Source organism: Ochotona curzoniae, unplaced genomic scaffold (genome assembly GCF_017591425.1).
Source record: "Ochotona curzoniae isolate NIBS_2020 unplaced genomic scaffold, NIBS_Ocur_1.0 contig_2754, whole genome shotgun sequence".
In the NCBI taxonomy this organism is placed as follows: domain Eukaryota; kingdom Metazoa; phylum Chordata; class Mammalia; order Lagomorpha; family Ochotonidae; genus Ochotona; species Ochotona curzoniae.
This window is the reverse complement of record NW_024465582.1, coordinates 27,700,602-27,719,603: the sequence shown is the minus strand read 5'-3', so window position 1 is coordinate 27,719,603 and position 19,002 is coordinate 27,700,602. Positions and strand designations below refer to the sequence as shown.

The window sequence follows — 19,002 nt, the reverse complement described above, 5'->3', positions numbered from 1 at the left end:
GTCACAAGCAGTGGCTTAACCCACTGTACAAACAATGCTGGCCCCTGATTTTACCTGTGCTAAGCAGCAGTCCCCTCATCAATGGTAGGAATTAGATATTTGACTAAAACTTCCATGATGGAAGCCAGCATTGTGGCACAACAGGTAGAGCCACCACCTGTGAGGTCAGCATCCATATCATATTGCTAGAATTTCCAGCAGCTCTACTTCTGATACAACTCCGTGCTAATGATCAGAGAAAAGTAGTGGAATATGGTCCAAGTGTTTGGTCCCCTGTTACCCATGAGAGACCCCAAAGAAGCCCCTGTCTCCTGGCTTTGTCCTGGCCTAGCACTGGTCACTGTGGCCATTAGGAGAGTGAACCAGCAGATGGAAGATAGCTCTCTCTTTTGCGCTTGCTTGCTCACTTTCTCTCTCCTTTAAAAATGATATTCACAATAAATACATGTTTTTAAAAATCTTCCATTATGATCTCTGATACTCTTCTTGTATAGAAATGATGAACCAATGAATTTCATTACCAACACCCAATCCAAAATAGTATTGTCAGTTTTATAGAACTTGGTTTTCTTTACTGTCTAAATTCAGGGAAAGGGGTCTTGACATCCAGCACTTTTGCTCTATACATTTTATAAATACCAAATGAACGCTTTTCCCCTAATTTCAAGTATTGCAACACATAAGAAGGAGTATTTCCCAGTGTCACTCTCAGGGACAAAGCTGAGAGGTCAGCGTGCACAGGGCAGTTTTCCGTGTTCCAGAGAGAGAGCTGTGTGGAGAAAAACATGGCTATCAAAAATGTGATCAGTCCTATAGCACTGCCTGCCACGCATGACTTCCTCAAACGCATCAACTCAGGAAATCCTGGAATATAAACGGGATTTTACACAAACTGAGAAAACGTTGAATTCCGCAGATGGGGACAGAATTCAAGCAACACATGGTAAGAAAAGGTTGAGAAAGGGAGACCAAAAAACTCAGAGGGTTGTGGGCAACTTTCTTTTGTATGATTGTGGAGTTGGTTTTGGATGAAGTTCAACTTAACCTTTTATACCGAATTCAACATATCAGCAAAGTCCATGACATTATGTCTTGCACACATGATGGCTATCTCCATTCTTTCCCCAACCTCTCTAAAATAATGCTAACATATTTTTCACAAAAGCAAAATCGTTATAAAGAAAGATAGGGGGCAACAGTAGGATAAAATGGGGCAGGCATCCGGTGCAGTAATAAATACACTGTTTGGGATCCCTTGCTCCATATGAGAGAGCCTGAATTTGAATACTGATATTGCTTCCAACTCCAGCCTCTCAAAGTGTACCATGGGAGGCTGCAGGTACAGTTCAAGCACTTGGGTTCCTGGCACCATCATGCAGCCTACATTCTAGATTGCTGGCTTTTGCCTGATGAATTTTTGCTGTTTCAGCATTTGAGGGGAGAATCAGTGGACAAAAGACCTATTTATCCACCTCTCCCTTCCTTCCTCTCTGCATCTCAAAAAATTAAAGAAGAAAACAGATCAACAAAAGTTTGACATCTGAAAGTTAATGGATCAGAGAAAGCAGAATCTTGAGCCTGCTAAGGAGTTCACAAGACCACCTTCCTGTAGAAACTTGAATGGTTTGAAGGAGGCAAAAGCCAAGCATCTTGACAGAAGGGTGCGGCTAGAATGACCACCTGCCTCGGTTTTCCTGAAACTGAGCTGTTTCATGGTGCAAAACATGACTTTCAGTGCTAAAACCAGCCAACTGGCTGGGCGGTTAGTTACCCTAAGTGGGGCAGGCAAACAGCAAATTGGTTGAAAGCTGAGGCCTCAATTCACTCCCCTAAGTAGCTAAGGAACCATCTTCCCCATTTACAGCATTACCGATTCTAAATTAAGATTACATTATACAAATCCATCAAACATTTTGACATTCATACTCCCTATATGCAGCTGTACATTTATAAAAGCATAAGTGCCTCTCTTGTAGTAACAAAATATAAAGAAAATGACTCTGACAGATATGCATAAGAAAATATACAAGCTTTTTACTCTTAACAGTAAGAAATATGAGACGTAGTATTCTTAATACCTGATCTCTCCAGCTAAACATATATTTTTACTCAGAAACACACACACACACAAATCCTCATAGGGTATATCAGTTCTAACAGATCTAATCATGAGGAACTCCCCTCAAATTCTGCAGAAGCAGAATATTCAGGCTAGGGCCAATTCTGTCATTTTTAAAAGCTATTTTCAGGTTTCTGTTTTAAAGCTAGTTTCAGACTCATAATTGCTTGTTACCAAATGTCTGCATAGAAACCAGGGCAGGTTTGTGTTGTTAAGAACTCTGGACTCTAGCATCAGAAGAGACTAAGTTGTCTGCCATTCAGGCCGCCATCCTGGGGTCACGGAAATGTGATCCTACAGCTCTCCAGCAGCTGCTGTCTTCACCAAATACAGCCAATGACAGACTTCCTCACCAAAATGTTGATTCTCACAAAGAAGGCTCTACATCCTCCAACGCTGAGCCTGCCCAGAGAGGTTGACCTGTGAGAAGTCTACACTGGTAAAAGCCCTACACTGGTAAAAGCTAGAACCTTCAGAGAAGCAGTAACATGATTTCACTGGGAGGCACATTGCAAACTAACAAGGAGGTACAACCTGTTGAGAAGCAATGATCGTGTTCTCAGAGCATAAACAAATCTACTCTGTTCAACTGTGTGCGTGGTGACTTTCACCTCCTCCATCAGTCATTTCCAAAATAACACACACTGGACTATGCCTCACTCGCTGAGAAAGCTCTAGCATATAAAGGAGACCAGTGTCCAAACTGAGACCATAAAATGAATATATGATACCACAGTATCTCCTCCTGAGAAGAAAAAAAGAAAAAGTAGATAGAATGAACTTACCCAGCACTGTGTGGTGTAAGAATAACCTCTTTAAGTATATATATATATATTAGGGGACAGGATTAGCAGTTAAAGCCTTGGTTCGAGTCCCCAGCTGCCCTCACTTCTGATCCAGCTCCCTGCTAACGGCTTGAGAAAAGCAGAGGATGAAGACCTCTGCTTGGGTCCCTACTGAGCATGTGGGAACATGACGAAGCTCCTGGATTTGGCCTGGCCCAGCCCTGACTGTGGAGGCTGTCGGGAGTGCGCCAACCAATAGAAGATCTCTGTCTCTTTCTCACTCATTCTCTGTATCTCTTTCAAATAAATAAATAAATAAATCTTTTAAAAAAATAATAATTATCTACTGAAAGACTAAAAATCTTTATGGTTGAGTGGGAAGAAATAGCCTAAATTTTAATTTTAAGTGACCCTCTGAGATACACCTCCAAAGTTTTGCTATCAATAGTCCTTTTGAATCTGAACATCTCTCCTTCCTTCCTCCAGTGATCAGAGCAGGTCAAACATAGAGACAATCACTGTGCTGTCCACGCACCTAGAAGACAAATGGAGTACCCAGGCCGTCCATGAGAAATTGGGCGTCTTAGCAGCCTACCTACTTGCACTTCCTGGCTGCATAATTATACCAGCTAGAATGGCTTAGAGAACCACTTTTCTAATTATAATTATCCCCGCTTTTCATTCAGGAGCTACTGCTACTATTATTTACTACAAAGACAAGCCCACACACATTGACAGAGCATTCACATCCACAGGCGTGCCACATTTCCCTTTTCATCTATCCTTCCACTCAGACAGGTGTGTACTGAATTAAACATCCAAGAGAAAACCCGTCTTTTGTCTAAAACACCACAGTTGAGTGCCATGTGAGTCATAATTTGCCTCTCTGTATGTAATAGGCCCTTCCTTCAAGCTCCTGGAAGATCACAAACTATGGCCATTTGAACAGAAATTATTCATCAGCGTCAGCTTCCAAGACTCTCTGAGACTCAGTCATATACCCAAACCACAAGGCAGCCAACAAGTAACGCCCATTTGCCTTTGCTTGCCTGGGGTTAAACTAGAAGCAGCGAATGAGAGGTTTCACAGCCTCCTCTCTCTCTTAAGGTTAGATTAAAATTTAAGTTTCCAGACATTAACAATCTGACAGCTCAAAATTTTACTCAGAAAGCCAACTAGACACAGAATGTGACTAATACCATATCCTTTTCAATCAGTATTATTGCAAGGTGTGTCAGGGAACCGCCGACCCTGTTTGTTTGTTTGTTTTGGTTTTATTTCCCATTCACTAGAGACCAGAAGATCTAGAGATTTCAAATCAATCAGAAGCAAGCTGATGCTGGAAGAGATATTTTGCTTCTGCAGAGTTAATGCTCTTCGAGAATATATGTTGGAAAAACAAAAGTGATTCTTAAGATTAATTTATATTTACAGTTTTGTACTTGAGGCCCACAATTCTATGTTCAAAACAGTAAGAAATCATATCAAGAAACAATAATTTTTTAAAATATAAGTATTTTCTCCCCCAAATCTATAAGGAACAATCAAGCAGGAACATGGTTGACGCTTTTTTCTTTTTCTATTTTTATTTTTTACGATTTACATTTCATAGAAGCTTTTTATAAGAAGTTCATTTAATGACTGAATTTTATTGATTTCTGCACCATTTTATAGGTCAGTCATATTAAACTCCTCAAAATCAGAATCAAGAGTTTACACATCTTTATATGCTTAGTAACATGTCTCCAGTATACAAGCAGGCAAAAGCAAGCCTTAAAAAATTACAATCATTGAAAAGAAAAATTGCTGAGTGGGCCTAACAAAAGTTCAAAAATGACAAAAGATTCTCTGAACTGAAAAATCAGTAGAAATCATGCATTTGACAAACATGAAAAAAAAAAGGAAAATAATCTCTAAATCCTAAACAGCAGCTAATTTCAGAAAGTTTATGGGAAAAAATGCAAATTATAAATAAACCATGCCTAGATTTCAAAATATTTCTCCACAAAACTTATTTTTTAATTCTGTTTTTCATAAGCATTTTGAAGTACCATTGTATATGTTTCTATTGTCTCAGAAAGAGAAAGGCAATAATACAACAAAACATTAAAGTTATAATAACCAAATATTTTTCCAATCTAGGGAAAAGCACAAATCTACACTTCCAAAAAGCTTATTCAAGCTGATAAATATAAAGAAAGCTACACCTAGGTATATTGCAGTCAAATTACATCAGTTGGAAGTTAGGATATCTTGAAAACTAGAGAAAACATTTTACATCCATGGGTGCAGCAATATGAGTACATCTGAGCTCACATCACAGCGAAGATCAGCAGACAATGCAACAACACGGCGCTGGAGAAAAAGAAATCAACCAAACTGATGTAACTGAACACTCTCACTCGGAAATTAAGGCAAAGGGGACAGAAGTCTAGCACAGCAGTCAAGATGCTGCTGGGAACGGCCGTCCCCTCTACAGAAGTGTCAGGGTTCAGACCCCAGCCCTGCTCCTGCTTCCAGCTTCCTGGCAGTGCATAGCTCAGGAGGCAGCAGGGATGGCTCAGGCACATGGGTCCCCACCTCACTGGTGGGATCACACTGAGGCACCAGCTTCCAGCCACGCCCAGATCCAACCCTGCCAGGACTCGGGGAATGAACAAGCGGAGCGCAAATCTTCATTGGCTTCTGACTCCCTGCCTTTCAAATGAATTTTCTCAATGAAATCTCAGAAGAAATGAAGCCAAACTTCAGAAATATATTACCACATAAACAAAAACTGAGAGTATGTGCTGCCAGCAGAACCACCCAACAGGAAACAGCAATAAAAATTGTGAGATGCAGAGGAAGAGCACCAGAAAAGACCATCAGATGACAGGCATTCATTTTTCTCTCTACATACACATCTCTCCTCTTAATTAAAAAAAAAAAGCTTGACAGCACTGGGGATTTATAGTCCATATCAAGGGTAATAACACGTGACAACAGTTCACAAAGCATGAGGTAAATGAAATGATATCCCAGCTCACTGTGCTTTAGGTGAGTCTGTACAATACTAAGTCTAACTAAATGACACAATAAAAAGATGCACGTTATAGTTGTTGGGATAAACACTACCATCAAGACAAGCTACACATTTAAAACATCAGAGTAGAGGAATAGACTTCAAAATGTTCATTAAGCAATAAGAAGGTAGAAAATAAGAAACATAGGGGAAAAACAATAAACAGCAAAATGGTCATTTCAATTCAACCAGAGATAACCACAATATATGAAAATTCCAATTCAAAGACAGAGATTTGTCCAAACTGAATCAAAATGCAGGATCCAACTGTACACTGACCACAGGATTCACACTCTAATGCCACATGTAAGTTGAAAGTCAACCAGGAAAGCAAATATACATCATGAAAACACTAATTATAAAGCAAGTAAGAGTGTTTCTAAAAGACTAAGCAAACTAACATAACAGTATCAGCAGAGAACATGAGAACTTCGCAACGATGATAAAAATTAAGTTCTTCAGAAAGACACGACTTTACAAATGTATGTACCCCACTCTCAAAAACCTTCAAAATATACAGTACGGAAACCCAAAAGAACAAGAAGCCATAATCATAGCTATGGATCTGAAAACCTCTCTCTCTCTCTCAAGTAAATGACAGAATAAACAGACCAAACATTAACGAGGATGCAGAAGACCTTAGCAAAATGGCAACATGCCATGACCTTCTTGACATTTATGGACCACTAACCACACAAGCGCAGCACGCATAAATGTATGTGAATGTTCATTACATGAGATCATGCATCTCCTGAAAGCAAGTCCAAAGGGTTTCAAAAGTTTGAAATCTTAAGAGAGAATATGTTTTCTAGTACTAACAGAATCTAACTAGATAGCAATATCAGGAAAATGTATCTATAAAGTTATGAATTAAAGAAGAGCTTCACAAGAAAATGAGCACATAGTTTAAACTTAAATCTAATGCAAATACTTTTCAGACATCTGTGAATCAGTTAACACAATCCTTAGATGGATACTTGTCATTATTACACTTACTGGAAAAAAAAAATTTACAACTGATGATCTAAATTCCCAACTCAAGAAGCCAGAGCAGAACTATTTTCAAGAAAACCCCAAATCAAAAAAAAAAATACAAACTAACAACAGAGAAATTAATAAAGACATAACTGGGTTATTTGAAAACATTAACATTGTCAGTACCTAGCAAATCCTGACAAGACAAAAAGGCAAAAGACTTTAATTCTCAGTAACAAGAATGTGGAAGGAGATATGTTTACGGATCCTAGATAAATTAAAAGAATAGTTAAAAAATTAGCAGTTCTATATTTGTAGAAAAAAAAATAGATGAAATACATAATTTACCAGAACTGACTTCTAATGAAATAGAAAATTTTGTATATGCATGTCTGGCTTTACCTCTTACTGCCACAAAGGATTTCTTAAACCTCACTAATTTGTCATTACTGAACATGACTGTGTGGACCATAACCAACATGCTGACTAGGCTGGGTTTCTCTGGGATGTCCTAGAGGAGTGTCAGCCTCCAAACTCACTCAGGCTGTGCATACTATGCACTTGTGGTACTCAGATTCCTGTTTCCTTGACACTGGGCTTATCCATCTTCCAAGCAACAATCCTTTCCAAGTTTTCAAGTCTGACTTCTTCTGCCGCATCTCACTGACTCCATCAGAGAACAGTTTTCTGTTTCAAGGGCACATGTCATCAAATTGGACCCACCTGACAATCCAGCTTAATCTCCCCAGTTGAAAGTCAGTAACATTAGACACATCTGCAAAGTCCCCTTGTTATACAGAACTAACTATTTATTTACATATACCAAGGTTATGTCATGGAAATCTGTAGGGGGTGATTCTTATTACAATATTCTAGAGGAAAATAGGTAGGTAGGTAGGTAGCTAGAGAGAGAGAGAATCCAAAATTTGAATTTATCATAGGAAATCCAAAAAGAAAATTTCAGGCACTAATGGCTTCCTTGGTGAACTCCTTTAATCACATTATGAATCAAAATATGTCAATCTTATATAACAAAATCATTCAGAAAGCAGAAAGGAAAAACAGTACTTCTCAGCTTATCTCACAAGGCCAACAAAACTCCAATATTTACAATCTCAATTTCATAGTCCAATATCCACTTGAATTCAATGCAACAATATTCAACAAATAATAAACTGAACCCAGCAGTGTGTAGAAAATACAATATATGACTACTAACTGAAATATTATCTAAGGAATGCAAAATTAACTTTAAAAAAATCTATGTAATACAAAGGGAGAAAGCTGAAAAGCCACTCAGTTACATACGTAGATGCACCAATAAATAAATAATTCTATATCACTAAGTCAAAAACAAATATTTCCAGCACATTAGGAATCAAATCACATTTATTCAACATGATAAAAGGTAAAATTCCTGGGCCCGGAGCGGTGGCCTAGCGGCTAACGTCCTCACCTTGAACGCGCCCAGGATCCCATATGGACCCGGTTCTTATCCCAGCAGCTCCACTTCCCATCCAGCTCCCAATTTGTGGCCAGGGAAATAGTCAAGGATGGCCCAAAAGCCATGGGACCATGCATGTGCATGGAAGACCTGGAGAGTTCCTGGCTCCTGGCTTTGGATCGACGCAGCACTGGCCTTTGTGGTCACTTGGGGAGTGAACCATCGAACGAAAGATCTTCCTTTCTGTCTCTCCTCCTCTCTGTATATCTGACTTTGCAATAAAAATAAATAAATCTCTTAAAAATAAATTAAATAGGGCCCGGCGGCATGGTCTAGTGGCTAAAGTCCTCGCCTTGAACGCACCAGGATCCTATATGGGCACCGGTTCTAATCCCAGCAGCTCCACTTCACATCTAGCTCCCTGCTTGTGGCCTGGGAAAGCAGTTAAGAACGGACCAGAGCTTTGGGATCCTGCACCCGTGTGGGATACCTGGAAGAAGTTCCTAGATCCTGGCTTCGGATCAGCATTGCACCGGCCGTTGCACTCACTTAGGGAGTGAATCATCGAATGGAAAATCTTCCTCTCTGTCTCTCCTCTCTGTATACCTGACTTTCCAATAAATAAATAAATAATCTTTAAAAAAATTAAATCAATCTTTTTTAAAAAAAAAAAAAGGCAAAATCCCTATAAAAAAACAAAATCCCTATAGTTAAACCCAAACTTTAATAGTGAGAGCTTGAAAGTTTTCTCCCTAGGATAGAGAACCACTCAGATACAGTTGGAGTCATCACTTCTATTCAACACGTTATGGGTTGTTCTATCCTACGCAATAAGAATCCGTTTTCAGAAAAGAAGAGGGGATTACTAAAAGAAAGAAGTAAATTCTATTTGTTAATAATGTGTTTAAGAAATTTCCAAGGAATCTGAACAAAGAGAACAAGTGTAACATGGTCTCAGGACACAAAATGAAGACTTTTAGTAAAGACAGTACAGAAGCCAGATACAGACCCTATCCACAGTAAATAGCCTAGATGTCATCAAAATAAAAAAACTCATAAAAAATACTATTCAGACTATGAATATGTAACTCACAAACTGTGAGAAAATTGCAAATATATTTACATATAAAGCACAAATTTAAATATGGTACAACTATAGCACAGCATATATTATACATAATATGCATAATTTATAACAAAGGACTGATTTGGAGACTAAAGATTTTCTGCTACTGATTAATAAAAAGAAAAACAAGCCTCTTAATTGGACAGAACAGGTCCTTCACATAGGACAATACAGAAATGGTCAATAAATCCACAAGCACAGGAAACCATGCTCAACGCCATTCCTCATAAGAAAAATGCAAATTAAAATCACAAAAAGGCATCAAAAACACTCATTACAGTAACTAGAACTACAAAAGTCTGCTGACACCCCATGTTGTTGAGGACACAGAGCTACTAGAACTCTCTCATGCTGTTGCCAAGAATGTAAAATCGAACCACTACTTTGACAAAAGATATGTTTCTTATAAAATTAAGCATACATCTTAACACAGAAACTCTACTTCTAGATGTTTACTCAAAAAAAATGAAAGCATAGCATTATGAAAAGATCAATACAAGAATATGTACAGTCTTATTCATAAAAACACCTCTTTTTTCTTTCTCTTTCTCTCTCTGTAACTCTGCCTTTCAAATAAATAAATCTTTTTTCTACTCAAAGTAGAAATTATCTCAAGGTCCAGCAACAGCAGAATGTATTTAAAAATTATGGGAGGTTGATAAAACAGCACAATATACAGCAATAAAAGGAAATGAATTATTGATACATGCAGCAAGTTGGACAGACTTCACTCACATATAGCATGTGAACAAAAAAAAAGCCAGACTCAAAAGAACACATATATCAGTTCTGGAACAAGCAAAACTGTTTCATGTGGGGAAAAAAAGTAAGTTTATAGATCAGGTAGATTAAGTAGAAAAAACCATGAAAGGACTAATTGGAGTGACTGGAAACAGTCACTCATTAATGTGCTATGTGTTAAACAGACGTGTTCCTGAAAGCACCAACTGTAGGATCCGAACATTTCAATGTACATAAACACTATCTCAGAGCCAACCAACAAATGAAAAACACTGAAGATCATGCAATTCCAAAGAACTCTGACCGATTTAATCCTAATGGGCCATAGTCTGCTTGGTAATTGATGGCTCCATCAAATTCTCCGACCCAAAGTAATCAATGAAAAGAAGTACATACCCAGACAACTTTTAATCTGTACAAGAATATTTTTTTTTCCTAGCAGTCAGCTGTTTGTATTCAGTCAGCACAGTGTCTAACAGCAGTCTCAAGACACATTCCTCACCATAAAAATGTATTTCCTGGGCCCCACGTGACAGTGTAGTGGTTAAAGTCCTTGCCTTGCATGCCCGTGATCCCATATGGGTGCTGGATCTAATCCTAACAACCCTGCTTCCCATCCAGCTCCCTGCTTGTGGCCCGGGAAAGCAGTGAAGGACAGCCCAAAGCTTTGGGACCCTGCATCCGCATGTGAGACCCGGAAGAGCTCCTGGCTCCCAGCTTCGGATTGGCTCAGCTCCAGACATTGAGGCCGCTTGGGGAGTGAATCATTGGACAGATCTTTCTCTCTGTCTCTCCTCTCCGTATATCTGCCTCTCCAATAAAAATAAATAAATCTTTTTTAAAAAAAATGTATTTCCTTTTCAGAAGCTGATGTACATGAAAGGAATTATTGATATAAATACAAGCTTAGAATGGCAGCAGAAAGGCATGCACTAAATCCAAAAATTCTTGGTCTGAAAATACTGAAACTGAAAAATCCCTCTTCTATGACATAAAATAATTTTTAATATAATTCCCCTGCTGTTTCCCATGTCCCCTTGCAGAAGAGAAGTGCAGCAGGTAGGAGATAATTTCTCGTTTGTCCAGCATCAACTAGGAATTTTCACTGTTTCTAAAGATGATGACTAAATTCCCCTTATCAAAAAAGATGGAAAGATAATCATTAAAGATGGATATGTTCAGGAATTCAACAATAATGAAAAAAAAGAATTGTATTGCTTTTCATAGCCAAATGCGGTATTGATATTCATATTTTAATTATTTATAATTTTCTTTTATTTTGCCCTGCATAGCATTATTCAGTATCCATCTAATGCTTTCCCTCCTCGGTTTCACCTTCAGTCTAATTCTACAGTCTGTCTTTAGTCCTCCTAGGTTTGGCCAAACTGTGCACTTTATTAAATGCTTTGGATATAATTTTTAAAGATGAATTTATTCTTATTTGAAAGGCAGATATTACAGAAAGAGGAAAGGGGGGGTGTCTTCCATCCACTAATTCATTCCCCAAACAGCTGCAGCAGCTCTAGCTGACCAATGCAAAGCCAAGAGCCAGTGGCTTCTTCTGGGTCTCCCACATGGATGCAAACACCCAAGAACTTGAGCCATCTTTCTGCTGCTTCCCGTAATCAGGGAGCTGCATCAAGAACAGAGCAGCCAGAACAGGAACCAGCACTCACATAGATGCCAACGCTGCAGGTGGAAGATTAACCTGGTACACCACCACAACAGCCCCCACATAACTTTCAAGAAAATGTCATACCAACTATCATTCTATATGATTTCATTGCCATTACAAAAGCAACGATTATCCCTCATTTTCTGGCACTTCAGAAACAGTTCTCAGATAACAAAGACAAGTACTTTGAAATGACATCAAACTTTCTACTGGCACATCAAATGCTTTTCAAAGGGCATCATGTAACTTTTAGAAAGTTTCTTTGATTTAAAAAAATAAGTAAATCAGCAAAGAAATTTAAAAGTTCATTTTGTGTCATAACAGATAACTGTTTCTAAAGGGAGAAAAGACTCTTGGGATAGCAAGACGCTAAAATGAAGTTTGGTTTGTAACTCATTTTCTAGAAATAGAAAAAACAATTGGTCATGATTTTAAAATGATAATGCAGCTCAGATTTCAATAAGAAAAGAAATGTCATCTCTCTCACACAGAATTTTCATCAACTAAATCACCTAGAATATGATTATGATTCCCAAGTACAGGCGATGAAACACTACTTCACACACACACACACACACACACACACACACACACAAATTAAGCATGTTTTAGTTTTTATCCTCACTATAATAATATGGTTCTTCTACATGACAATAATGGAGAAGATGTCATCACAAAAACAATTTATTAATTAAATTATATCAATGAACATTCTTTAAAATACTCTGATGTCTTAAAATGCACATGTTATTCAGGACAGCATTTGGGAATTTAAATTTTTAAAATTTCAACAATCTACTCCAATTAATAAATCATCTAAAATTAACTGTCCACAAGATTAATTTCACTTCACCTAATTCTTATATTAACACATCAAAAAAGTTCTAACTAAAATAGGGAGCTGTGGTGTTGACTACACAGTTAGTGGACGCACGAGATAGAGTTATTCCCCAAAGCTTTCCTTTTACACCGAAGTTTAACGTTTTAATGGCTTATCTGAATACTTAAGCAACTTCTGTAAGAAAGTCACAGTGATGATATGGTGTGTTAAGTTTCAAGTAATGTATCTTGACAGAAAGATTTCAATGCATCTATGCATTTGGCTTCAAATATTAACAATTACAATATGTTTTGAAAAACATGTAGAGAGTGAAACTAGTAACATACTTTAAAGTCAACTGCAAATGTTTACTTAAAATCAAATATTAATTTAGCCAGTTGGACCCTAGAAGCCCTTCTAGTAATGAAAGTTATCAGAAGCCACGATAGCTTGATTACAACCTGTACCTTTATTGTTTATACAGATTCTTTTCGCATCAAGTTTATTATGAAAGCCAACGTCATAAACTGAGATAGCAGATGACACAACGGGACCACTGTTCTCAGGAACAATCCAATTTTCAACAACGCCTAAGGTAATCGGAGAGTCCCTATTATATGTTCCTTAAGCAAACGGTGAAATTCTATAGATGATCCACCTAACAGTCAGGGTCTGTCTACATAACCTATAAAATAAATGAGAGGTGAATCGAAGCAAGCTCAAAGTTCCTGAATCATGAGCAAGCCAGGTGGAAAAACGTGTGGGCTGAAATTGATGTCAAATATTTATACCGCGGGAACTGGCGACAGGGAGACCAGGTGTTCCAAATGCTGTGCTGCGTGCTCCTCTCCATTCCATTCACAAAACGCCCTTGGCTCACGCAGTGGGATCGCGCCGGTTGGTTCAGGCACGGGGCTCGTGCTGAGCATCTACACCAGCTGCACACACAAACTAGAAACAGCCGCTCCTCTTTACTTCAGGAGGAAGCAAAGGCAGGGGCCACTTGGCACCAGAACGGGTTTGCATTTCTCTGAGGAAACAAATCTCAGCCCGAGACTGAGGAAAGGGAACGCACAACCTCACTGAGCAAGCCTGAGGGACAGGACAGGGTCTCGGAGCAAACCGCCTGTGTGGACAGCGACAGACAGCTGGCAGAGCGCGGGGACAAACCAAGCTCGGACCCGGGACCGAGCTACTGACTGGAGAAAGGGGACCCGGGACCCCGGCTCTGGCTTCGCCTTTCTTCCCGTGCTCTTCGCCGAGCAGAATTCCCCTCGCGGTCCCGACTCCAACAGAGAACTGAGGAGTCCAAACCTCACCGCCCCGCGATCACAACCCGGGGAAGGCTCTGTGGCAAACGGCAAACACGAGACGCCGTGTTTCTCCTACTTTTGTTCGCCCGGGTTTTCATTTTAGTCAGACACTCTCACCCTCCCTACAGAACCCGGAAATATAATGAACACCCACATCCCTCCTCAAGGCAGCCTCCACAGCCGCCCCCCAACCCCGGAACGCACAAGACCCCCAGCTTCGGCCCCAGGACCTAACCACGCGGTCCGTGACTTGGCCGGTGGCCGCCTCAAGCTCCCCGGGGGTCGGGCACCTCCCCATTCCTCCCGAGGCTACTACTCTTTCTCCTCAGACCCACCTGCATGGGCGCCTCGTGTCTCATGGTTGGCAAATGTCCTTACTCTCTCCGGCTAGGACAGCGCTGGCCGGGCTGCCGGGTCGAGTGTGTGGACGGCCCCGCGCGCCGCGCGCTCCACACTCTGCGCTCCAGGGTGCGCTCACCCGCTCCCAACATCAGCACCGGAGCTGTCCTCTCCCGGCGCCGCACACGCGTACTGGCCGGGAGCTCCCGCGCGCTCCTGGGAGTTGTAGTCCAGGGCTTCCGGCTTTCCTGCCACACCGGCGAGCCGAGAACTACATCTCCCAGCAAGCAAGCAAATAAACAGGCTCGCCCCCTCGGTCGGGCTCCTCCGTGGAGCTGTCCTTTTCCTCCCTCCTAGCGCTCCTGCCTCTCACCGCTCTCTGTCTGCTTTCCTTACCCGTTTTCTGGAAAGTCGCCGCGGTTTATTTCGGCTGGACATTTTTCTTTGCTAACCATTGCCTTCAGATGCCGGGGTTGTGATTTTTTTTTCCTGCTTAAAAAGGGCTCTACCTTGTGCTCATTGCCGATAAAAACGAAGCCCAAGCTGCGCTCTAGGATTCCCAGCCTTATCCCTCCCTGTCCCAGATAGAGAAAGTTTATACATTTCCCTCGGCTGAGTGTGCTAGTTTTACAATCCAGTTTAACGAACGTAGGACAGAAAGATGACGAATCGCACGCACAGACTCACACAAGGAAAGTGGATTATCCGCACAATTGCCTTGAGAAGGTGCGCGCCCTCACGCACACGCGCGCACACAGACAACTCCACACAGCCAAGTCCACGGAAGCAGGGTTCCTCGCCCAGCTCTCTGGGGAGCCCCGTTCTCCCGCTTACCTTTCCGTACAGCTCCATTGAAACTCAAGCAAGTCTCCTTGCTACGAATGAAGTGAGCCTCTCACGCAGGCAGCGAGGCTAAACTGCAAAGACAACACAATAGAAGGGGTAGGAGTGGTGGCTGGCAGGGCGAGATGCGAGGCAGTGGAGCAGAGGGCGACAGCTAATTTAGATGGATGGCTGCCTCCTCTCCCGAGGAAGCGTGGTGTCTGCAAGTGGCAGCAGCAGAGAAAGGGATGCCAGTGGCTCGGGAAGTGCCAGGGCGCCACAGCCCCTCCCAGGCACCTTCCACCGTCAGCGGCGCGCAGGGGGCCGTGGAGCAGGCTGCCGAGCTGATAGGGCACCGCGTTATTTCCCCACAGCAAGTCAAGTACAAATGAACACATTCCTCACCAGAGCTCAGAATGAAAAGGGAGACCTCTGCCAAGTTATCCTGTCTTTCCTGTAAAACAAAGCCATTTCTCCTATAGCAGTTGTGCTCCTCCCAGACCTCTTAAAAAAAATGCTCTTCAAATCTTCAAGCTGTGCTTTCTCCTACACTAATTGTTTCCTGTCAATTGACTACTATATGTGACTCTTCAGGGTAGACATGTGTCACCCAGTTAGACAATGGCCCACTCCCCTGAGACGCAGCTCGTGGGACAATGATCCCGGCCTTGGCATGAGGTCCAGACTGTGATGTGGGAGGCAGAGTAGAAACGGGATGTTTTAGTCCGAATCTGTGGCCAGTTGTTCGATGCTCCGAGCTGGGGAGGATCAGAAGGAAACAGGTTTGTTTTGTCTCACAGTTCTGGTTGCGGAAAAGAGTGAGATAGCACCAAGAGATGAGGAAATTGGCCTTCTTGCTGCCAGAGGCCTGGGCTGTATAGGCCAAGAAGTGGAAAGAGACAGGGGCTACTCAGGGGTATCTCCTTTGCTCGCTCTCTCTCTCTCTCTCTCCCTCTCTCTTTCTCCCTCTCTTTGTCTCTCCCTTTCTCTTTCTCTCTCTCTCCCTCTCCTTTGTATGGGAGTTCCAGGAACTAGTGCCTTTAATAAAAACTCCAGAAGCCCACAGGCTTGTGGTTCAGTGAGTTCCACCTGGTTCAGCTGGACTGCTGCTCCACCGTACATCCAACCCCCTGATGACGCACCTGGGAAGGCAACCCTTAATGACTCAACTATCTGAAGCCCTGCCACCCCTGAGGGAGACCTGGAAGAAGCTCCTGGTTTTGAGTGGCTCGGCTCTGGTTATTATGGACATCTGGGGAGAGAACCAGCAGACAGAAGATATCTCTCTTTCCCTCTGGCTCACTTTCTCTCTCCCTCTCCACCCCCACCCTTTATTCTCTCTGTAAATTTCAGGGCCCAGCGCAGTAGCCGGGCAGCCGAAGTCTTGCTTTGCACGACCCGGGATCCCATATGGGAGCTAGTTCTAATCCCAGCTACTCCACTTCCCAGCCAGCTCCCTGCTTGTGGCCTGGGAAAGCAGTCGAGGACAGCCCAAAACCCCGATACTCTGAATCTGTGTGGGAGACCCAGGAGAGGGTCCTGGCTCCTGGCTTCGGATCAGCTCAGATCCGGCCACTGTGGTTACTTGGGGAGTAAATCAGCAAATGGAAGATCTTCTTCTCTGTCTTTCCTCTTCTCTGTATATTTGATTTTCTAATAAAAATAAAATAAATCTTTTTTTTAATTTGCCTTTCAGATAAAAATAAATCTTAAAAAAATAAATAAGTAAAACAATGTAATGTGGGCCCAGCTTTGTGGTACAACAAGTCATGTCTCCACCTGCCATGCTGGCATCCCATATTATGTCAGTGCATACTTGCACTGTAATGTCAATACAAGTGAAGTCCTATGTAAATAAATAAATACGTACTCAAGTTGAATGTATAGAAATCAGCACTTCCATCATTACATCAATATGATGTTCTTCTTGGTTGTTATCCTTTGAAACACCTACTATTTGATGGGTATTTTGTTTATACCAATTATTTTTAATCCTCAGTCTTATCATCCAAATAATGTTAAACCTTATTTTATTTATTCTTTTAAACTTGATCCTAAAAGAAAATATCTAAGGGTCAAGGAGAAACTAAAAGCCCTGATGTGGAATCTTAGTAATATTTTGGTCTGGTGTTGAAAGCTCAGCGTACTCTGCAAAACTCATGCTTACAGATTTTCTACTAAACATGATGGCTTCAGAGTAACATATTTTATAATTTTTTACAAATAATATTACTGGACTTTGTCATATTGTTGGTTTTGTTTGGAAACCTTATGAATTTTAGGGTTATGCCTATCTTAATATAGTACTTCTGAATTTGAAGGTTGTCAACAGCTTGAGATAAATAGTAATTCATTTTATTCATGAGAAATATGACTAAAGAGATTTGCATCAAACTGAGTCATTGCTGAATTATATATATCTATATATCTATGTATCTACATATTACATTTCGGGTTATAGAAGGCAGTTTTAGAATAAATGGATTATAATTAAGCAAATTACAATTTCACAGAAGTACTAAAAAATAACCCACCACATCTCATACAAAGTACTTATTCAGCTACAGGTTTCAGATGGATAAGAAAAAGGCAATGTATATTACTCCTTATTAAATCTTAATTGTACCTACAATGTGACAGCTGTCTTTATTTTTCAACAAATTACTACTCTCAGAAATATATTACAAATGTTAGTAATAACTTTTAATCAAGATCGAATTGATGGAATTTAGGTATGAGCATTTGTACCTCTAGTTTTTTCCTGTTAAAACAGAGGCGATTCAACACAGTGACTCTGAGAACATGGAATGGCTCTAGGTAGGATACCTCAGAAGACTGGCCACAGGGCTGACGTGGAGTCAAAAGACGGCAGGGTTTTCAGATGGCATCCCTGCAGAGTACCAGAACGGTGAGCCCGCATGCTCTCAAGATGGATTCCTGGAGTTACTTGTCTCTCTCTTTGTAATTCTAAGCTAAGCTTGTATCTCAAAGCCAAGTCCAACTATCAAGCATGAGGCTCACAATAAGTATCTATGCCCTGGACTTACGTGTAATTTTACAAAAAGGCAGATTAGTATGCCAAGGAGTATTCTTACAGATAGTGTAGTGCACAATTCATTTTACAGGTGAGAAATTAGATTCCAGAAATGTGACTAAAACCATACAGATCAGCGAATGTTGCTACAGCTACTGGGGAAAAAGACAACTACTCTAAAATTTTATTGCAATTTATTAATATAATTAAATTTATTTTGAATGATTTATTTATTTTTATTGGAAAGGCAGATGTACAGAGAGGAGGAGAGACAGAGAGGATGATCTTCTGTCTGCTGATTCACTCCCCAAGTGACTACAACGGCCGGTGCTGCGCCGACCCGAAGCCAGGAGTCAGGAACTTCTTTCTGGGTCTTCCACGTGGGTGCAGGGTCCCAATGTTCTGGGTCCTCCTCAACTGCTTTCCCAGGCCACAGGCAGGGAGCTGGATGGGAAGTGGAGCTGCCGGGATTAGAACCGGCAGCCACATGGGATCCTAGCTAGGATCTTAACCGTTACGCTATTGCGCTGGGCCCAATATTAAATTCAACTAAATTACTTTTAGGCTTACCTATTATAGTGTAAAATGGAAGATCATAAAAGATGCCTTCCTCATCCTCAAGAGGGCTCCAAACCAACCGGGGAGACCTGTCCCAGAGACAAGGTAATAGGTGACAACACACCAGGCACAGAGGTAGCCCTAACTGTCACAGCATTCCTCTTCACTCTTGTTTTCAACAATTATCTAA

General features: G+C 41.0%; 1 protein-coding gene across 1 annotated transcript in view; it reads right to left on the bottom strand.

Moving 5' to 3' along the window:
* Positions 1–14,592, bottom strand: part of RAB3C (RAB3C, member RAS oncogene family) — a 216,585-nt gene extending 201,993 nt beyond the window's left edge. Inside the window, exon 1 of the mRNA XM_040977700.1 lies at positions 14,395–14,592. Coding sequence (XP_040833634.1) covers positions 14,395–14,418 — 24 coding nt within the window. The 5' untranslated portion in view covers positions 14,419–14,592. The remainder of the gene's footprint in view (positions 1–14,394) is intronic.
* Between the last annotated feature and the right edge of the window lie 4,410 nt (positions 14,593–19,002).